This window comes from Tachyglossus aculeatus, chromosome 1, assembly GCF_015852505.1.
Source record: "Tachyglossus aculeatus isolate mTacAcu1 chromosome 1, mTacAcu1.pri, whole genome shotgun sequence".
Taxonomy (NCBI): Eukaryota; Metazoa; Chordata; class Mammalia; order Monotremata; family Tachyglossidae; genus Tachyglossus; species Tachyglossus aculeatus.
In genome coordinates this window covers 90,089,602-90,106,171 of record NC_052066.1, presented here as the reverse complement: position 1 = coordinate 90,106,171, position 16,570 = coordinate 90,089,602, and the positions used below count along the sequence as shown (strand labels likewise).

Sequence of the window (16,570 nt, the reverse complement as noted above, 5' to 3'; positions counted from 1 at the left end):
CATGCTATCTTTTGGGACTACTGAGTAGGAATAACCAATCAATTACAATTTTGGAGTCTGAGTGTTTAAGGAACACTGTAGTAGTGCTGTGCAACAATCAGCTCAACAAATACTACAAAACAAATCAGAAGACAGTAGTCCCGTCCCCGCCAACACCCAGCCCTCGGAAGTTATTAAGTCCATGTCCACTGCTGTGCCTTGGCCAGACCAAGAACTGTCATGGCATAATGGCTACAGCCCAGGCCTGGGAGTCAAAAGGTCATGGGTTCTAATCCTGGCTCCACCACATGTCTGCTGTGTGGCCTTGGACATGTCACTTCACTTCTCTGTGCTTTAGTTTTCGCATATGAAAATTAGGGATTGAGACTGTGAGCCCCATGTGGGACAGGGACTGTGTCCAACTGATTTGCTTGTATTTCCCCCAGAGCTTAGTACAGCGTCTGACACATAGTAAGTGCTTAATACCAAAATTGTTATGCTTATTACCAAGCCCAGGAGACCATTTTTTACAGTGATATCAAAGTCTACTCGGAGGAACTGTGATGGTTGCCTTCCTAGACCTCCAACCACCGGCTTAGATATGGAACTCACACAACTAAACTTTTCCCTTTAATTTAACAATCCATAATACACTTCTTGTCCATGAACTTCCCTAGCGCCTCCTCAAATCTAGTGACATTTTTGGCCTGTACAACTTAATAATAGTGATTATGGCATTTTTTAAGAGTACGGGCTTTGGAGTCAGAGGTCATGGGTTCAAATCAATCAATCAATCAATCAATCGTATTTATTGAGCGCTTACTATGTGCAGAGCACTGTACTAAGCACTTGGGAAGTACAAATTGGCAACACATAGAGACAGTCCCTACCCAACAGTGGGCTCACAGTCTAAAAGGGGGAGACAGAGAACAGAACCAAACATACCAACAAAATAAAATAAATAGGATAGAAATGTACAAGTAAAATAAATAAATAAATAAATAGAGTAATAAATATGTACAACCATATATACATATATACAGGTGCTGTGGGGAAGGGAAGGAGGTAAGATGGGGGGATGGAGAGGGGGACGAGGGGGAGAGGAAGGAAGGGGCTCAGTCTGGGAAGGCCTCCTGGAGGAGGTGAGCTCTCAGTAGGGCCTTGAAGGGAGGAAGAGAGCTAGCTTGGCGGAGGGGCAGAGGGAGGGCATTCCAGGCCCGGGGGATGACGTGGGCCGGGGGTCGACGGCGGGACAGGCGAGAACGAGGTACAGTGAGGAGATTAGTGGTGGAGGAGCGGAGGCTGCGGGCTGGGCAGTAGAAGGAGAGAAGGGAGGTGAGGTAGGAGGGCGCGAGGGGATGGACAGCCTTGAAGCCCAGGGTGAGGAGTTTCTGCTTGATGCGCAGATTGATTGGTAGCCACTGGAGATTTTTGAGGAGGGGAGTAATATGCCCAGAGTGTTTCTGGACAAAGATAATCCGGGCAGCAGCACGAAGTATGGATTGAAGTGGAGAGAGACACAAGGATGGGAGATCAGAGAGAAGGCTGGTGCAGTAGTCCAGACGGGATAGGATGAGAGCTTGAATGAGCAGGGTAGCGGTTTGGATGGAGAGGAAAGGGCGGATCTTGGCAATGTTGCGGAGCTGAGACCGGCAGGTTTTGGTGACGGCTTGGATGTGAGGGGTGAATGAGAGAGTGGAGTCGAGGATGACACCAAGGTTGCAGGCTTGTGAGACGGGAAGGATGGTAGTGCCGTCAACAGAGATGGGAAAGTCAGGGAGAGGACAAGGTTTGGGAGGGAAGACGAGGAGCTCAGTCTTCGACATGTTGAGCTTTAGGTGGCGGGCGGACATCCAGATGGAGATGTCCTGAAGGCAGGAGGAGATGTGAGCCCGGAGGGAGGGGGAGAGAGCAGGGGCAGAGATGTAGATCTGGGTGTCATCAGCGTAGAGATGATAGTTGAAGCCGTGGGAGCGAATGAGGTCACCAAGGGAGTGGGTGTAGATTGAGAACAGAAGGGGACCAAGCACTGAACCTTGGGGAACCCCCACAGTAAGAGGATGGGAGGGGGAGGAGGAGCCTGCAAAAAAGAGTGAGAAAGAATGACCGGAGAGATAAGAGGAGAACCAGGAGAGGACGGAGTCTGTGAAGCCAAGGTCAGATAGCGTGTTGAGGAGAAGGGGGTGGTCCACAGTGTCAAAGGCACCTGAGAGGTCGAGGAGGATTAGGACAGAGTAGGAGCCGTTGGATTTGGCAAGCAGGAGGTCATTGGTGACCTTTGAGAGGGCAGTTTCCGTGGAATGAAGGGGACGGAAGCCAGACTGGAGGCCGTTCAAATCCCGGCTTTGCCACTTGTCAGCTGTGTGACTTTGGGCAAGTCACTTCACTTCTCTGGGCCTCAGTTACCTCATCTGTCAAATGGGGATTAAGCCTGTGAGCCCCACGTGGGACAACCTGATCACCTTGTAACCTCCCCAGCGCTCAGAACAGTGCTTTGCACATAGTAAGCACTTAATAAATGCCATTATTATTATTATTATGTACTACATGCCAAGGATGTACTAAGTGCTGGGGCTGATACCGTACACGTACATCAGGCACAGTCCGTCTCACACTGGACTCATAGTCTACGCAGGAGGAAGAACAGGTACTTAATCCCCACTTTACAGATGAGGAAATTGAGGTGCAGAGAAGTTAAGGAAGCAGGGAGGACTAGTAGATAAAGCATGGGCCTGAGAGCCACAGGGCCTGGGTTCGAATCCTGGCTCCATCACTTGCCAACTGTGGATACTTAGGCATGTCACCTTAATCCTCTGTGCCTCAGTTTCCTCAGCAAAATGTGTTCAATACCTGTTCTCCCTCTAACTTAGACTGCAATCCCCAAGTAAAACAGGGACTGTATTCAATCTGATGAACTTGTATATACCCCAGGCCTCAGAAAAGCATTTGACCCATATTATGTGCTTAACAAATGCAATCTTTTTTTTTAAAAAAAAAAGTTAAATGACTTCATCAATCGTATTTATTGAGCGCTTACTGTGTGCAGAGCACTGTACTAAGTGCTTGGGAAGTACAAGTTGGCAACATATAGAGACAGTCCCTACCCAATAGTGGGCTCACAGTCTAAAAGACTAAATGACTTGTCCAAGGTCACCCAGCAGGCAAGCAGCAGATTTGGACTTCATCAAGCTTATCTCCTGCCCAGGGAGTTTTTCCCTTTTTCCTCCCTTCTCTTCGTATATAGAGCCCACTTAGTTGGGCTTAAGACTATCTTGAAGAGCTCATCTCACCACCTGCTAGGAGAGGGATAACATGTAATGTCAGCTGTCGGAAGAGAAGGTTTATTTCATTCATATAAGCTCCCATGGGCAGAGCAGCCTGATAAAAGACCTGTGTAGGTGGGAAATTGTTTCATACAGGAATAGGCTTTATTAAGCTTTTAGTAGGCCTTGTCACCTTGTAGAGAAGTGTTTACTATGTTCCAACGTGTCCTCCTGTCCACACGTGCAACACGGAGAGCTTACACCTCCCAGGCCAATTGGAGCCGTAACCAGAGCTATTGGTCTTTAACTGAATCAGAAAGCCCACGGAAATCAGATCACAGAACAGGGATATGTCATTCACAGTAAAATATGCTTCTCGAGCCCCTCACCCTTGTTGGGTAGGGACTGCCTCTATATGTTGCCAATTTGTACTTCCAAGCGCTTAGTACAGTGCTCTGTACACAGTAAGCGCTCAATAAATACGATTGATGATGAAGTAGTAATGAAAGGAAAGAGTCAAATGTCAAAAGGCTTTTTTTCTTTCAGAAGAGGAAGCCTGAGATTTTAGGCTGTGAATTTATATAGAGCTTTATTGGCAGTGGTGAAAACCCATCTGCATTCCCCTTCTCATACTCTGAATGTGGCCAGGTCCACTGTACCTTCGCCAAACCAAAACCAATATTTCCAGCCCTGCTGTTGTTCCAGTGGAAAGAGCAATGATCTGGGAATTGGGAGCCTGGGTTCTGGTTCTGCTCATGCCTTTCACTGGCTAATACGGGCAAACACCACGCTAAACTGTGCAATGTGCTGCAACATGTCTGATTATCAATATTATTTATTGAGTGCTGTGAGCAGAGCACTGTACTAAGCTTGTGGGATTCCATGCCTCAGGGGGAGGATGACTAGCATGAGAAGCAGCGTGGCTCAGTGGAAAGAGTGCAGGCTTGGGAATCAGAGGTCATGGGTTCTAATCCCGGCTCCGCCATATGTCTGCTATGTGACCTTGGGCAAGTCACTTCACTTCTCTGTGCCTCAGTTCCCTCATCTGTAAAATGGGGGTTAAGACTGTGAGCCCCATGTGGGACAACCCAATTACCTTGTATTTACCCTAGTGCTTAGAACAGTGCTTAGCACATAGTAAGTGCTTAACAAATACCCAAAAAAAAGGAGGCACTGCACAAATTATAATAATCAATTCCTCCGAGCAAGTTTTAAGCCCCAAAGTATCACACTGGAGGCTTTTTCTGTTGTTCCTGACAGATCCAGTGCTTAGAACAGTGCTTTGCACATAGTAAGTGCTTAACAAATGCCATCATTATTATTATTATTTCATCATTAGGTGTGCGCCCTGACGCCCTCGCCTCCTCCCTGTCCTCCTCCTGTCCCCCTCCTCTCCTCCCCTTCCCTTCCTCTTTCTCCTCCTCCTCTTCTCCCTGTCCTCCCTCTCTTCTCCCCTCCCCCTCCCTCCTCCTCCCCCTTTTCTCCCTCTCTTCCTTGTAACCGTGCTTAGCACATAGTAACCTCTTCTAGACTGTAAACCCACTGTTGGGTAGGGACCATCTCTATATGTTGCCAACTGGGACTTCCCAAGTGCTTAGTACAGTGCTCTGCACCCAGTAAGCGCTCAATAAATACGATTGATTGATTGATTGATCATTACCAATTTGATTCCAGATCAGTAGTAAGATATAATGGATCTGAAATCCCTTCCAAGTTGGACCTAATTTTCTCATCTTGTCCTCAAGCAGCACGGCCTAGTGGAAAGAGCACAGGCCTGGGAACCAGAAGGCCTGGATTCTACTCTCAGCTCTGCCACTTTCCTGCTGTGTGATCTTGGGCAAGTCACAACTCTGCTTCACTTCCCTCATCTGTATAATGGGGCTTCAATTCCTGTTCTCCCCCTTAGACAGCAAACCCCCTTCGTGGGGCAGGGACGGTGTCCAACTTGATTATTTTGTATCTACTTCAGTGCTTAGTACAGTACTCGGTACATAGCCTCTAAATGTCATTATTATTATTATTATTATTATTATCATCATCTTTTGGAGGGAGGGAATGAAGAGCAAGTATTATTATTCCCATTTTACAGATGAGGAAACCAAGGTGTGAAGAGGGTAACTGCCTGGTCACATTACACAGAAGCATTTGGTCAAAGCTCGTCTCCCTGGATGGTGCTTCCCCTAAATACTGTCCCTTTCATGTGTCACTGCAGGAAATTAAAGAAAATGTCCAGGTTACTTTTTGCCTTCTCGCTCTTCCTGGACGGTCGCCAGCGGAGGCAGGTCCGGTGTTCATCCAGGAAAAAGAGTCGGACCAGCCCTTTGGTTCCGTTCTTCAGTTTGATCATCTGCGTCCCCGACTGCATTACACTCATGCATCTTTCCACTGCAAGAAGATTGGAAACATGGTCTAATTAACATGCCACGTCAGGCAAACCGGCTTCTATTTAAAAGCCCACTGACAAGTAAAACAATTGAGTCACACATCTAAAGAATGAAAACAAAACGAGTCAAGGGAAATTGAAAATAGATCCCATAGTGAGTCTTGGCCTGAAATGTCCTTTCACTTGGAGCACACACACCCACCCACCCACCCCATCCTGGTCACAGTTATTCTACATTCCATGTGGCATAGAAAACCACTTTTCTGGTTTCTCTCATGTTCAGCTTTGTTAAATACTGAGGTCCTAGCAAGTAGAATCAGGATTCTAGGTACCAGATCCAACATGTACAACATTTCAAAACAGGCATGGTTAAAGGTACCATATATCTGTGATGTTTAAAGTCCAGTTGGAGAATGCACAAATAAAAACGGATGCGGTCCTGGAATTACAGCACACTGGGAATTTTCTGACAAACACTTCTCCCAGACATACAAGCTGTTCTGTTACCAAATTAGAAATATCAAGCAATGACCGAAGTCAAAATTTGACATTTAGGTTGGAATATTCAAGTCACCTCTGCTATCCTATGGACAATGCCTAGCTGTACAAATCCTAAAGACCGGTGAAGACTCTTTGTTGCTTACCACACTGGGAATTGTGCAGTTAAAAAGGAACAAAATGCAGGGTAAAAATTGAAAGTACTTTATCATATTTCCAAGAATGTCAAATTTCAAGGTCTGCTTATCTTTTTATGGTACTTATGTGTCAAGTGCCGTTCTTGGCCCTGAAATAGATACAAATAAGTCAGGTTGGATGAAGTCCCTGTACCACAAGGGGCTCACAGTCTGAGCAGGAGGGAGAACGGGTATATAATCCCCATTTTACATATGAGGAAGCTGAAGCATAGAGAAGTTTAGGGGCTATTCAGGCAAAGAACCCAGGTCTACGCCCTTTCCACTAGACCATGCTGTTTCTCTGCTGCCTTCCCTGAAAAGACCTCTCAGGGGAGAGGGGTCTTTCTTCTGAATTCACCTGTGTGGCACCACAGGAAGCCAGGAGGACCGACTTCTAATACGGCAGAATGATAAAATACTGAATTGTGTGTTCCAGCAGGGAAGTGGCACTTCTGTCTTCAAAGTAATAAGTAGTGGTGAGGGAAGATCACGGGCTACCTGCCATGGCTGCAATGGACCACCCATGAAGAGCATCTTTGGGCTGTAAATTACAGCGCTGCCTTCATTCCTGTCCAATAAGTAAAAGGAGAAAATGCCGCCCAAGAGAGTCACCAAAACACATACAGCCACCGGGGGTTAAATAGAATGGCATTTACTTAGCACATTGCATCCGCGGAAATGCAGTGCTTTTAGAGAATTGAATCCAGGGCGCGTATGTGATGCAATAAATATTCAGAGAAGTTTATTACGCCAGGGCTGCAGCATTATGGCATGATCCTCAAAGAATAACCTGTAATAAGCAGCTCCAGGAGACCTCTATATAAAAGCACATTGTAAGGCTTCAAATAATGCATCACAGTGGTAGTAGTGCTGATAAACCCTCCTTTGACCCTACAATACCCTCCAGGTATCATCCCATCACACTCATGCCTTTCTTTTCCCAGCTCCTTGAGAGAGCTCTTTATACCCACTGCCTCCATTTCCTCTCCTCGCTCTCTCTCTCCTAGATCCCTCTCTGACCTTGCTTCCTTCCCATCCACTCCAAAGACACTGCTCTCTAAGGAATACATAACCTACTTCTTGCCATATCCAAGGGTCTCTGCTCCAACCTAACTGTCCTCAACCTCTCAACTGCTTTCAACCACCCTCTTCTCCTGAAAATATTATTTAACCCTGGCTCCACTGACACTGTCCTGGTTCTCCTCCCATCTCTCTGGCCTCCCCTTCTCAATCTCTCTCACCGCTCCTCCTCTACCTCCTAATCCCTAATTGCGGGATCCCTCAAGGCTCAGTTTGGTTTTTATGGTATTTGTTAAGCACTTACTATGTGTCAAGCACTGTTCTACAGGTTAATCAGGCCAGAACAGTCCTTGCCCCACATGGGGCTCAGAGTCTAAGTAGGAGGGAGAACCAGTATTGAATCCTCATTTTGCAGTTGAGGAAACTGAAGAACAGAGAAGTTAAGTGACTTGCCCATGGTGACATAGCAGGCAAGCTGTAGAGTCAGGATTAGAACCCAGGTCCTCTAGCTCCCAGGCCTGTGCTTTATGAGAAGTAGAGTCACCTAGTAGAAAGAGCATAGGTCTGGAATCCGGATCTCCCTCCTATTACGACTGTAGGCCCCGGGTGGGACTGCCCCACTGCTTAATACAACGCTTGGCACATAGTAAGCACCAAAAGAAACTAAAATTACCCATTATTATCTACTAGACCATGCTGTTTCTAAGTTCATTCATTCAATGGTATTTATTGAGCGCTTATTGTGTGCAGAGCACTGTACTACATGCTTGGGAGCGTACAATACAACAATAAACAAACACATTCCCTGCCCACAACAAGTTTACAGTCTAGAGAGAGGGAGACAGACATCAGTACAAATAAATTACAGATATGAAGGCCAAAGGACTCAACTGAGATTAGCATATTATGGATACATAATCAGGAGAACTAATTATCTGGAGAAGGCACTAAATGCTTGGAAAGTCCAGGGAAAACATGGAAGAGTCAGACTGGCAGCTAGATGGATAGAAACCATAACAACGACAATGGAAGAACTGTTAGCCAGGTTACGGATTATGGCAGAAAACAGGATGTTCTGGAGAAAACATATCCAATGAGTCGTTATGAATCAGAAATGACTTGATGGCACTTGATAATAATAATAAGTCCTGTGGGGCTGGAGTGCAGAAGAACAAAGGAAGCAAAGCAGGGTGATGCAGAAAGGAGTGTGAGAAGAGGAAAGGGGAGCTTAGTCTGGGAAGGCTTCTTGGAGGAGATTGGCCTTCAATAAGGCTTTGAAGGGGGACAGTGTAATCATCTGTCAGATTTGAGGAGGGAGGATGTTCCAGGCCAGAGACAGGACATGAGCTTGGGGTTGGTGCTGAGATAGCTGCTAAACTCCTCACCATATCTCGTTCTCGCCTGTCCCGCCATCGACCCCCGGCCCACGTCATCCCCCGGGCCTGGAATGCCCTCCCTCTGACCATCCGCCAAGCTAGCTCTCTTCCTCCCTTCAAGGCCCTACTGAGAGCTCACCTCCTCCAGGAGGCCTTCCCAGACTGAGCCCCTTCCTTCCTCTCCCCCTCGTCCCCGTCTCCATCCCTCCCCATCTTACCTCCTTCCCTTCCCCACAGCACTTGTATATATGTATATATGTTTGTACATATTTATTACTCTATTTATTTATTTATTTTACTTGTACATATCTATTCAATTTATTTTATTTTGTTAGTATGTTTGGTTTTGTTCTCTGTCTCCCCCTTTTAGACTGTGAGCCCACTGTTGGGTAGGGACTGTCTCTATATGTTGCCAATTTGTACTTCCCAAGCGCTCAGTACAGTGCTCTGCACATAGTAAGCACTCAATAAATACGATTGATGATGATGATGAGATAGGCAAGATCAAGGCACAGTGAGAAGGTTATCACTACAGGAGCGAAGTGTGCAGGCTGGGCTGTAGGGGAGTAAATAAGTGAGGTAGGAGGGGGCAAGGTGATGGAGTGCTTTAAAACAATGGTGAGGAGTTTTTGTTTGATGGACAATGCCTGGAGTTTTCTGAGGAGCGGGGTCCTCAGAATGTCCTGAATGTTTCTGTAGGAAAATGATCCATGCAGGATGGTGAAGTATGGACTGGAGTTGGGAGAGACAGGAGGCTGGGAGGTCAGCAAAGAGGCTGATGCAGTAATCCAAGTGGGATAGGATGGGTGATTGTATTAACATGGCAGCAGTGTGGATGGAGAGGAAAGGGCGGATTTTAGTGATGTTGTGAAAGTGAGACCGACAGGATTTAGTGATGGACTGAATATGTAGGTTGACTGAGAGGAGTCAAGGATAACACCAAGTTCTCAGTTCTGGGTCCCCTTCTATTCTCCATCTACAATCACTTCCTTGGAGAACTTAATCTCTCCCACAGTTTCAACTACCATCACTATGTGGATGATTCCTATAAATCCTTCTCCAGCCCTGATCTCTCTCTCCCCCTGCAGTCACATTTCCTCCTGCCTTCAAGATATCTCTTTTTGCATGTCCCGCCAACATCTCAAACTGAACATGACCAAAATAGAGCTCTTCATCTTCAACCCAAATCCTGTCCTCTCACTACCTTTCCCATCTCTGTAGACAACACCACATTCTTCCTGTCTCACAAGCCTTATAATCTTGACATTTTCCTCAACTCATTTCTCTCATTCAACTTGCATATGAGGTCTATCACCAAATCCTGTCAGGTCTACCTTCACAGCATCTCTAGAATTCACCTTGTCCTCTCCAAACTGCACCAAAACTGATCTAAACACTCATTTCCTGCTTTGACAGCTTCATCAGTCTCCTCGCTGACCTCCCTGCCTTGCCACATTCCAGTCTATACTTCACTCTGCTGCCCAGATCACAGCTCTTCCTGCCTTCAAGACATCTCTATCTGGATGTCTGCCCACCATCTAAAACTCAATATGTCCAAGACAGGACTCCTTATCTTCCCTCCCAAACCCTGCCCTCTCCCTGACTTTCCCATCTCTGTAGATGGCACTACCATCCTTCCCGTCTCACAAGACCGCAACCTTGGTGTCATCCTCGACTCTGCTCTCTCGTTCACCCCTCACATCCAATCCGTCACCAAAACCTGCTGGTCTCACCTCCGCAACATCGCCAAGATCTGCCCTTTCCTCTACATACAAACCGCTACCTTGCTGATTTAATCTCTCATCCTATCCCGACTAGATTACTGCATCAGCCTCCTCTCTGATCTCCCATCCTCCTGTCTCTCCCCACTTCAGTCTGTACTTCACGCCGCTGCCCGGATCATCTTTGTGCAGAAACGCTCTGGGCATGTTACTCCCCTCCTCAAAAATCTCCAGTGGCTACCAGTCAACCTACGCATCAGGCAAAAACTCCTCACTCTCTACTTCAAGGCTGTCCATTACCTCACCCCCTCCTACCTCACCTCCCTTCTCTCCCTCTGCAGCCCAGCCCGCACCTTCGGCTCCTCTGCTGCCAACCTCCTCACTGTGCCTTATTCTCACCTGTCGCGCCGTTAGCCCCCGGCCCACGCCCTCCCCCTGGCCTGGAATGCCCTCCCTCCACACATCCACCAAGCTAGCTCTCTTCCTCCCTTCAAGGCCCTACTGAGAGCTCACCTCCTCCAGGAGGCCTTCCCAGACTAAGCCCCCTCCTTCCTCTCCCCCTCCCCATCCCCCAGTCCCTATCTCCTTCCTCTCCCCACAGCACCTGCATATATGTTTGTACAGATTTATTACTCTATTTATTTTACTGGTGCATATTTACTATTCTATTTATTTTATTTTATTTTGTTAATATGTTTTGTTTTGTTGTCTGTCTCCCCGTTCTAGACTGTGAGCCCGTTGTTGCGTAGGGACCATCTCTATATGTTGCCAACTTGTACTTTCCAAGTGCTTAGCACAGTGCTCTGCACACATTAAGCACTCAAATATGAATGAATGAATGAATTTCTAAAGGAATGTTGTCCATATCTCCTGACCTCTCGAGAACCTCCAGTGGTTGCCCATACACTTCTGCTTCACGCATAAACTCCTGTCCATCAGATTAAAATCACTCTCCAATCTGATCTCCTCCTACCTTTCCTCACTGATCTCCTACTACAATAACAAAAATAATGGTATTTGTTAAGCGCTTACTAAGTGCCAGGCACTATACTAAGCGCTGGGGTGGATACAGGCAAATTGGGTTCATTCATTCAATCGTATTTATTGATCGGTTACTGCACGCAGAGCACTGTACTAAACACTTGGAAAGTACAATTCAGCAACAGAGACAATCCCTGCCCACAGCGGGCTTACAGACTAGAAGTGGGGGGGGGGGGGGGGGGGGGACAGACAACAAAACAAGTAAACGGGCAACAATATAAATAAAATTATAGATATATATGCATCAAGACAAGTAAACAGGCAAGTAAACAGGACACAGTCCCTATCCCATTTGGGGCTCAGTCTCAATCCCCATTTCCCAGATGAGGGAACTGAGGCCCAGAGAAGCGAAGTGACTAGCCCAAGGTCATATAGCAGACAAGTGGTGGAGGCGGGATTAGAACCCATGACTTTCTGTCTTTGAGGCCCGTGCTCTGTCCGCTACGCCGTGCTGCTTCTCAACCTACTCACTTCACTCCTCTAATACCAAGTTACACACTGTACTTTGAATTTTGTTTTTCTTGGAGCCAACCCTTTGCCCGCATCCTCTGGCCTGGAACTCCCTCCCACTCTGGCTATGACAGAACCCTCTAGACGGTAAGCTCCTTGTGGGCAGGGAACATGTTAACTAACTCCATTATATTGTACTCTCCCAAGTGCTTAGTACAGTGCTCTATAACAGTAAGCACTCAATAAATACCATTGATTGACCACCACCCTCCCTATCTTCAAAGCCCTGTGAAACGCACATCCCCTCCTGGAGTCCTTCCCTAAGCCCTAAGGGACACGAAAGCAGCATGGTCTAGTGGATAGAGACTGGTTCTGGAAGTCAAGAGGACCTGGGTTCTAATCCCAGCTCTGCCATTTGTCTCCTGTGAGATCTTGGAAAAGTCACTGAACTTCTCTGTACCTTGGTTACCTCATCTGCAAAATGGAATTAAGACTATGAGCCCCATATGTTTCAACTTGTACTTCCCAAGCACTTAGTACAGTGCTCTGCACACAGTAAGCGCTCAATAAATACAATTGATGATGATGATATGGCATGGACTGAATCCTATGTGGTTAATTACATCCACCCCAGTGCTTAGTAGTAATAATAATAATAATAGCATTTGTTAAGCGCTTACTATGTGCAAAGCACTGTTCTAAGTGCTGGGGAGGATACAAGGTGATCAGGTTGTCCCATGGGGGACTCACAGTCTTCATCCCCATTTTACAGATGAGGGAATTGAGGCCCAGACAGTGGTTGACACACAGGAAGTGATTAACAAATGGCATTTTAAAAAAATGATGGGTTTACTCTGTGAGGTTCACTCCTCTCTCTGGGGTGACTTGCTTTCATTTCCACCCACGCAGGAGAAAGCAATAATAAGCCTCGACAGCAGTTCTCTTCTACTTCCACCTCCTCTCAGCAACACTGTTGACACCACACTAATCTTTAAGAGAAATGAATTATTCTAGGCCATTTCACCAGTACAATGCTCATTATCTGCTCTTCTGGCAGTATGATTATAGGTCAGGTTGATAAAGTGAAAGTTTCCAATAACCCACGTTTCAGGTAACTGAATGTACCATCTGAGACCACGGGAAAAAATCTGAATGCCGGGGCTCTTCAGAAGGGGTGGACTCAGTTTAGTTCCACCCGACTTCCTACTCCCTTGAAGGATATATTCGGATTGGATGCATTCTGTGAGTACTGGAATCGAACACGCTGAGCTCAATAAAATGAGAACGATGGTATTTATTACGCTCTTACTCTTTGTCAAAGCACTGTGCTAAGCGCTGGGGTAAATATAGGGTTGCCAGATTGGACAGAGCCCCTGTCCAACATGGGGCTCACAATCTAAGAGGGAGGGAGGGCAGGTACCTCTTCACCTCTTTACAGATGAGACAACCGAGGCACGGAGAAGATGGACGGCATTCCCAAGGTGACACGGGAGGCCAGTGGCTGAGCTGGGACGAGGATTTAAATTTCATCAATCGTATTTATTGAGCGCTTACTGTGTGCAGAGCACTGTACTAAGCGCTTAATTTCCTGACCCCTAGTCCCATATGCTCTCTCCGTTAGTTCAATCAACCATATTTATTGAGTGCTTACTATGTACTAAGCACTGGGGAGAGTACAATCCAACAGAGTCTGTAGACGCATTCCCTGTCATCATTAAAATCAAAACAGTGATTATCTAGACTTTGCATTACCCATTCCCTTTGCTTGTCCTCCTCCTTCAGTTGCCTGAACTTTGCACCTTCCAGGGTCACGCTTTCTTTTTAATGTTATTTGTTAAGTGCTTACTATGTGCCAGGTGCTGAATTGATCTCTGGGGCAGATGTACATATTTACTATTCTATTTATTTTGTTAAGGATGTGCACTTAGCTTTAATTCTATTTGTTCTGATGACTTGACACCTGTCCACATGTTTTGTTGTCTGTCTCCCCCTTCTAGACTGTGAGCCCGTTGTTGGGTAGGGAACATCTCTATATGTTGCCAACTTGTACTTCCCAAGCACCTAATACAGTGCTCTGCACACAGTAAGCGCTCAATAAACACGACAATGAATGAATATACAAGCTAATCATATTGGACACAGTCCACGTCCACTTAGTACAGTGCTCTGCACACAGTAAGCACTCAATAAATAAGATTGAATGAATAATAATAATAATGATGGCATCTGTTTAGCTCTTACTATGTGCAAAGCACTGTTCAAAGCACTGGGGGGGATACAAGGTGATCAGGTTGTCCCACGTGGGGCTCACGGTCTTCATCCCCATTTTACAGATGAGGTCAGCGAGGCTCAGAGAAATAACTTGCCCAAGATCACACAGCAGACATGTGGCGGAGCCTGGATTCGAACCCATGACCTCTGACTCCAAAGCCCGTGCTCTTTCCACTGAGCCACGCCACTTCTCCGAACACACAGTCTGAAGGAACACATAGTCTTCATCTCCATTTTGTAGATGAGGTAACAGGCACAGAGAATCCATCAATGGTATTTATTGAGCACTTCCCATGTTCAGAGCACTGTACTAAGCACTTAGAAGAGTATAATACAACAGAATTAGAGAAGTTAAGTGACTTGCCCTAGAGCACACAGCAAGCTTGTTGTGGGCAGACAATACGACTGTTTATTGTTGTATTGTACTCTCCCAAGCGCTTAGAATAGTGCTCTGCAAACAGTCAGCGCTCAATAAATGTGATTAAATGAAGCAAGTGGCAGAGTTGGGATTAAAACTCAGGTCCTCTGACTCCCAGGGCTGTGCTCTTTCCAATAGGCTACACTGCTCATCTCCATCAGAAGATTCAAAAGGTGGAGAAAGGAGACAAAACCTCAAATCCAGAGCTCAAGCAAACTATTAGGGAAGGGAAAGGTGTTGAACTGATTGACCAAAAGGAGTATTTTGGATTAACTGTGTGTTTCAACTGCCCATCAGGCTGCCCTTGGTTTATTGAGAATCTACTGGAGATGTCTTTTTCTGACTTCTCCCACATGGTAAAGAGATGATGACTCTGCTTGGAGGTGGATTACACCGGCACAACTTGGATTTACTCTGTGGATGCAATTACTATTCTAACCCACTAATTATCAAACGCGTCAGCTGTGAGTAAAAATGTCTCCGCTCTATCCTGGAAGGAATGAATAGCTTTCTGTTCAGTATTCCATGGATCAGGCCCACTATCACTGCAGTAGAAGTGGATCACTGAAACTGATTAAAAGCTGAAAATAGTTTCATTCTTATGGAAATGCTGAATCGCTACTGGTGATGCAAAATGCAAATTTCCATATCAAGGGGAGGGGGAAAAAGAAGCTTCCCAACATGTGGTCACTATAGAGATAGCTTCCTCTTAGAAGAACACATATTTTGACTGCATCCTTACCGCTGGGTTACCATGGCAATACCACGGGCCAATCATTCCCACTGCTGACCCTCTCGGCTGTTTACCTTAGTCTCAAGAATGCAAATCTCTCGTTCCTTTAAGGCAGGTAGAAATATTTGGCTTGTCTCTGGATGCCCCTGCTCTTCCAGGGACAGTCTGATTAGCATGAATCAGACTAGACTGTGAGCCCAGTGCTGGGTAGGGACTGTCTCTATATGTTGCCAACTTGTACTTCCCAAGCGCTTAGTACAGTGCTCTGCACACAATAAGCGCTCAATAAATACGATTGAATGAATGAGTATCTACCCTAATGTTTAATACAGTGCTTGACAAATAGTAAGCTCTAATCCATCAATAATAATAAAAATAATAACAATGTTATTTGTTAAGTGCTATGTGCCGAGCACTATTCTAAGCACTGGGGTGGATACAAGTTATTATTATTAATGATAATAATAATAATGGTATTTGTAAAGTGCTTACTATGTACCAAGCACTGTTCTAAACATTGGATGTTTGGTTTTGTTCTCTGTCTCCCCCTTTTAGACTGTGAGCCCACTGTCGGGTAGGGACTGTCTCTATATGTTGCCAATTTGTACTTCCCAAGCGCTTAGTACCGTGCTCTGCACACAGTAAGCACTCAATAAATATGATTGATGATGATGATGGAATAGATACAAGGTAATCAGGTTATTCCATGTGGAGCTCACAGTCTTACTCCCCATTTTACAGGTGAGGTAAATGAGGCACAGAGAAAAGAAATGGCTTGCCTGAGGTCACACAGCACACAAGTGGCGGAGCCAGGATTAGAACTCACGTCCTCTGACTCCCAAGCCCGAGCTCTAGGGTCCCTGGTCCACTTGGGGCTCACACTCTTAATTCCCATTTTACAGATGAGGGATCTGAGGCCCAACGAAGTTAAATGACTTGCCCAAGGTCACAAAGCAAACACGGGACAGAGGCAGCATTAGAACCCAGGTCCTTCAGACTCCCAAGCCCATGCTCTATCCATTAAGCTATGCCACTTCTCATGGTGTTTATTGAGCATCTGCTGGGTGCAGAGCACTGTACTAAGGGCTTGGGAGAGTTCAATACAATAGGGTAGGTAGACACGATTCCTACCCTCCAAGAGTTTCCAATCTACCTCTGCCCTTATTCCTGGCTCCTAACCTCTCTTTGTAACTACCCTGCCATCTGCACTCTTGTTACTGCTCCTCTTAACAATAATAATT

The 16,570-nt window shown here is 46.0% G+C and overlaps 1 protein-coding gene across 3 annotated transcripts in view; it reads right to left on the bottom strand.

The window, feature by feature from the left end:
* The window catches only part of PLCH1 (phospholipase C eta 1), a 232,013-nt gene that overhangs the window by 113,389 nt on the left and 102,054 nt on the right, over positions 1 to 16,570 (bottom strand). For all 3 annotated transcript variants that reach the window (XM_038747572.1, XM_038747574.1, XM_038747573.1), the window contains exon 2: positions 5,481 to 5,627. In XM_038747572.1, the coding sequence (XP_038603500.1) occupies positions 5,481 to 5,627 (147 nt within the window). The remainder of the gene's footprint in view (positions 1 to 5,480; positions 5,628 to 16,570) is intronic.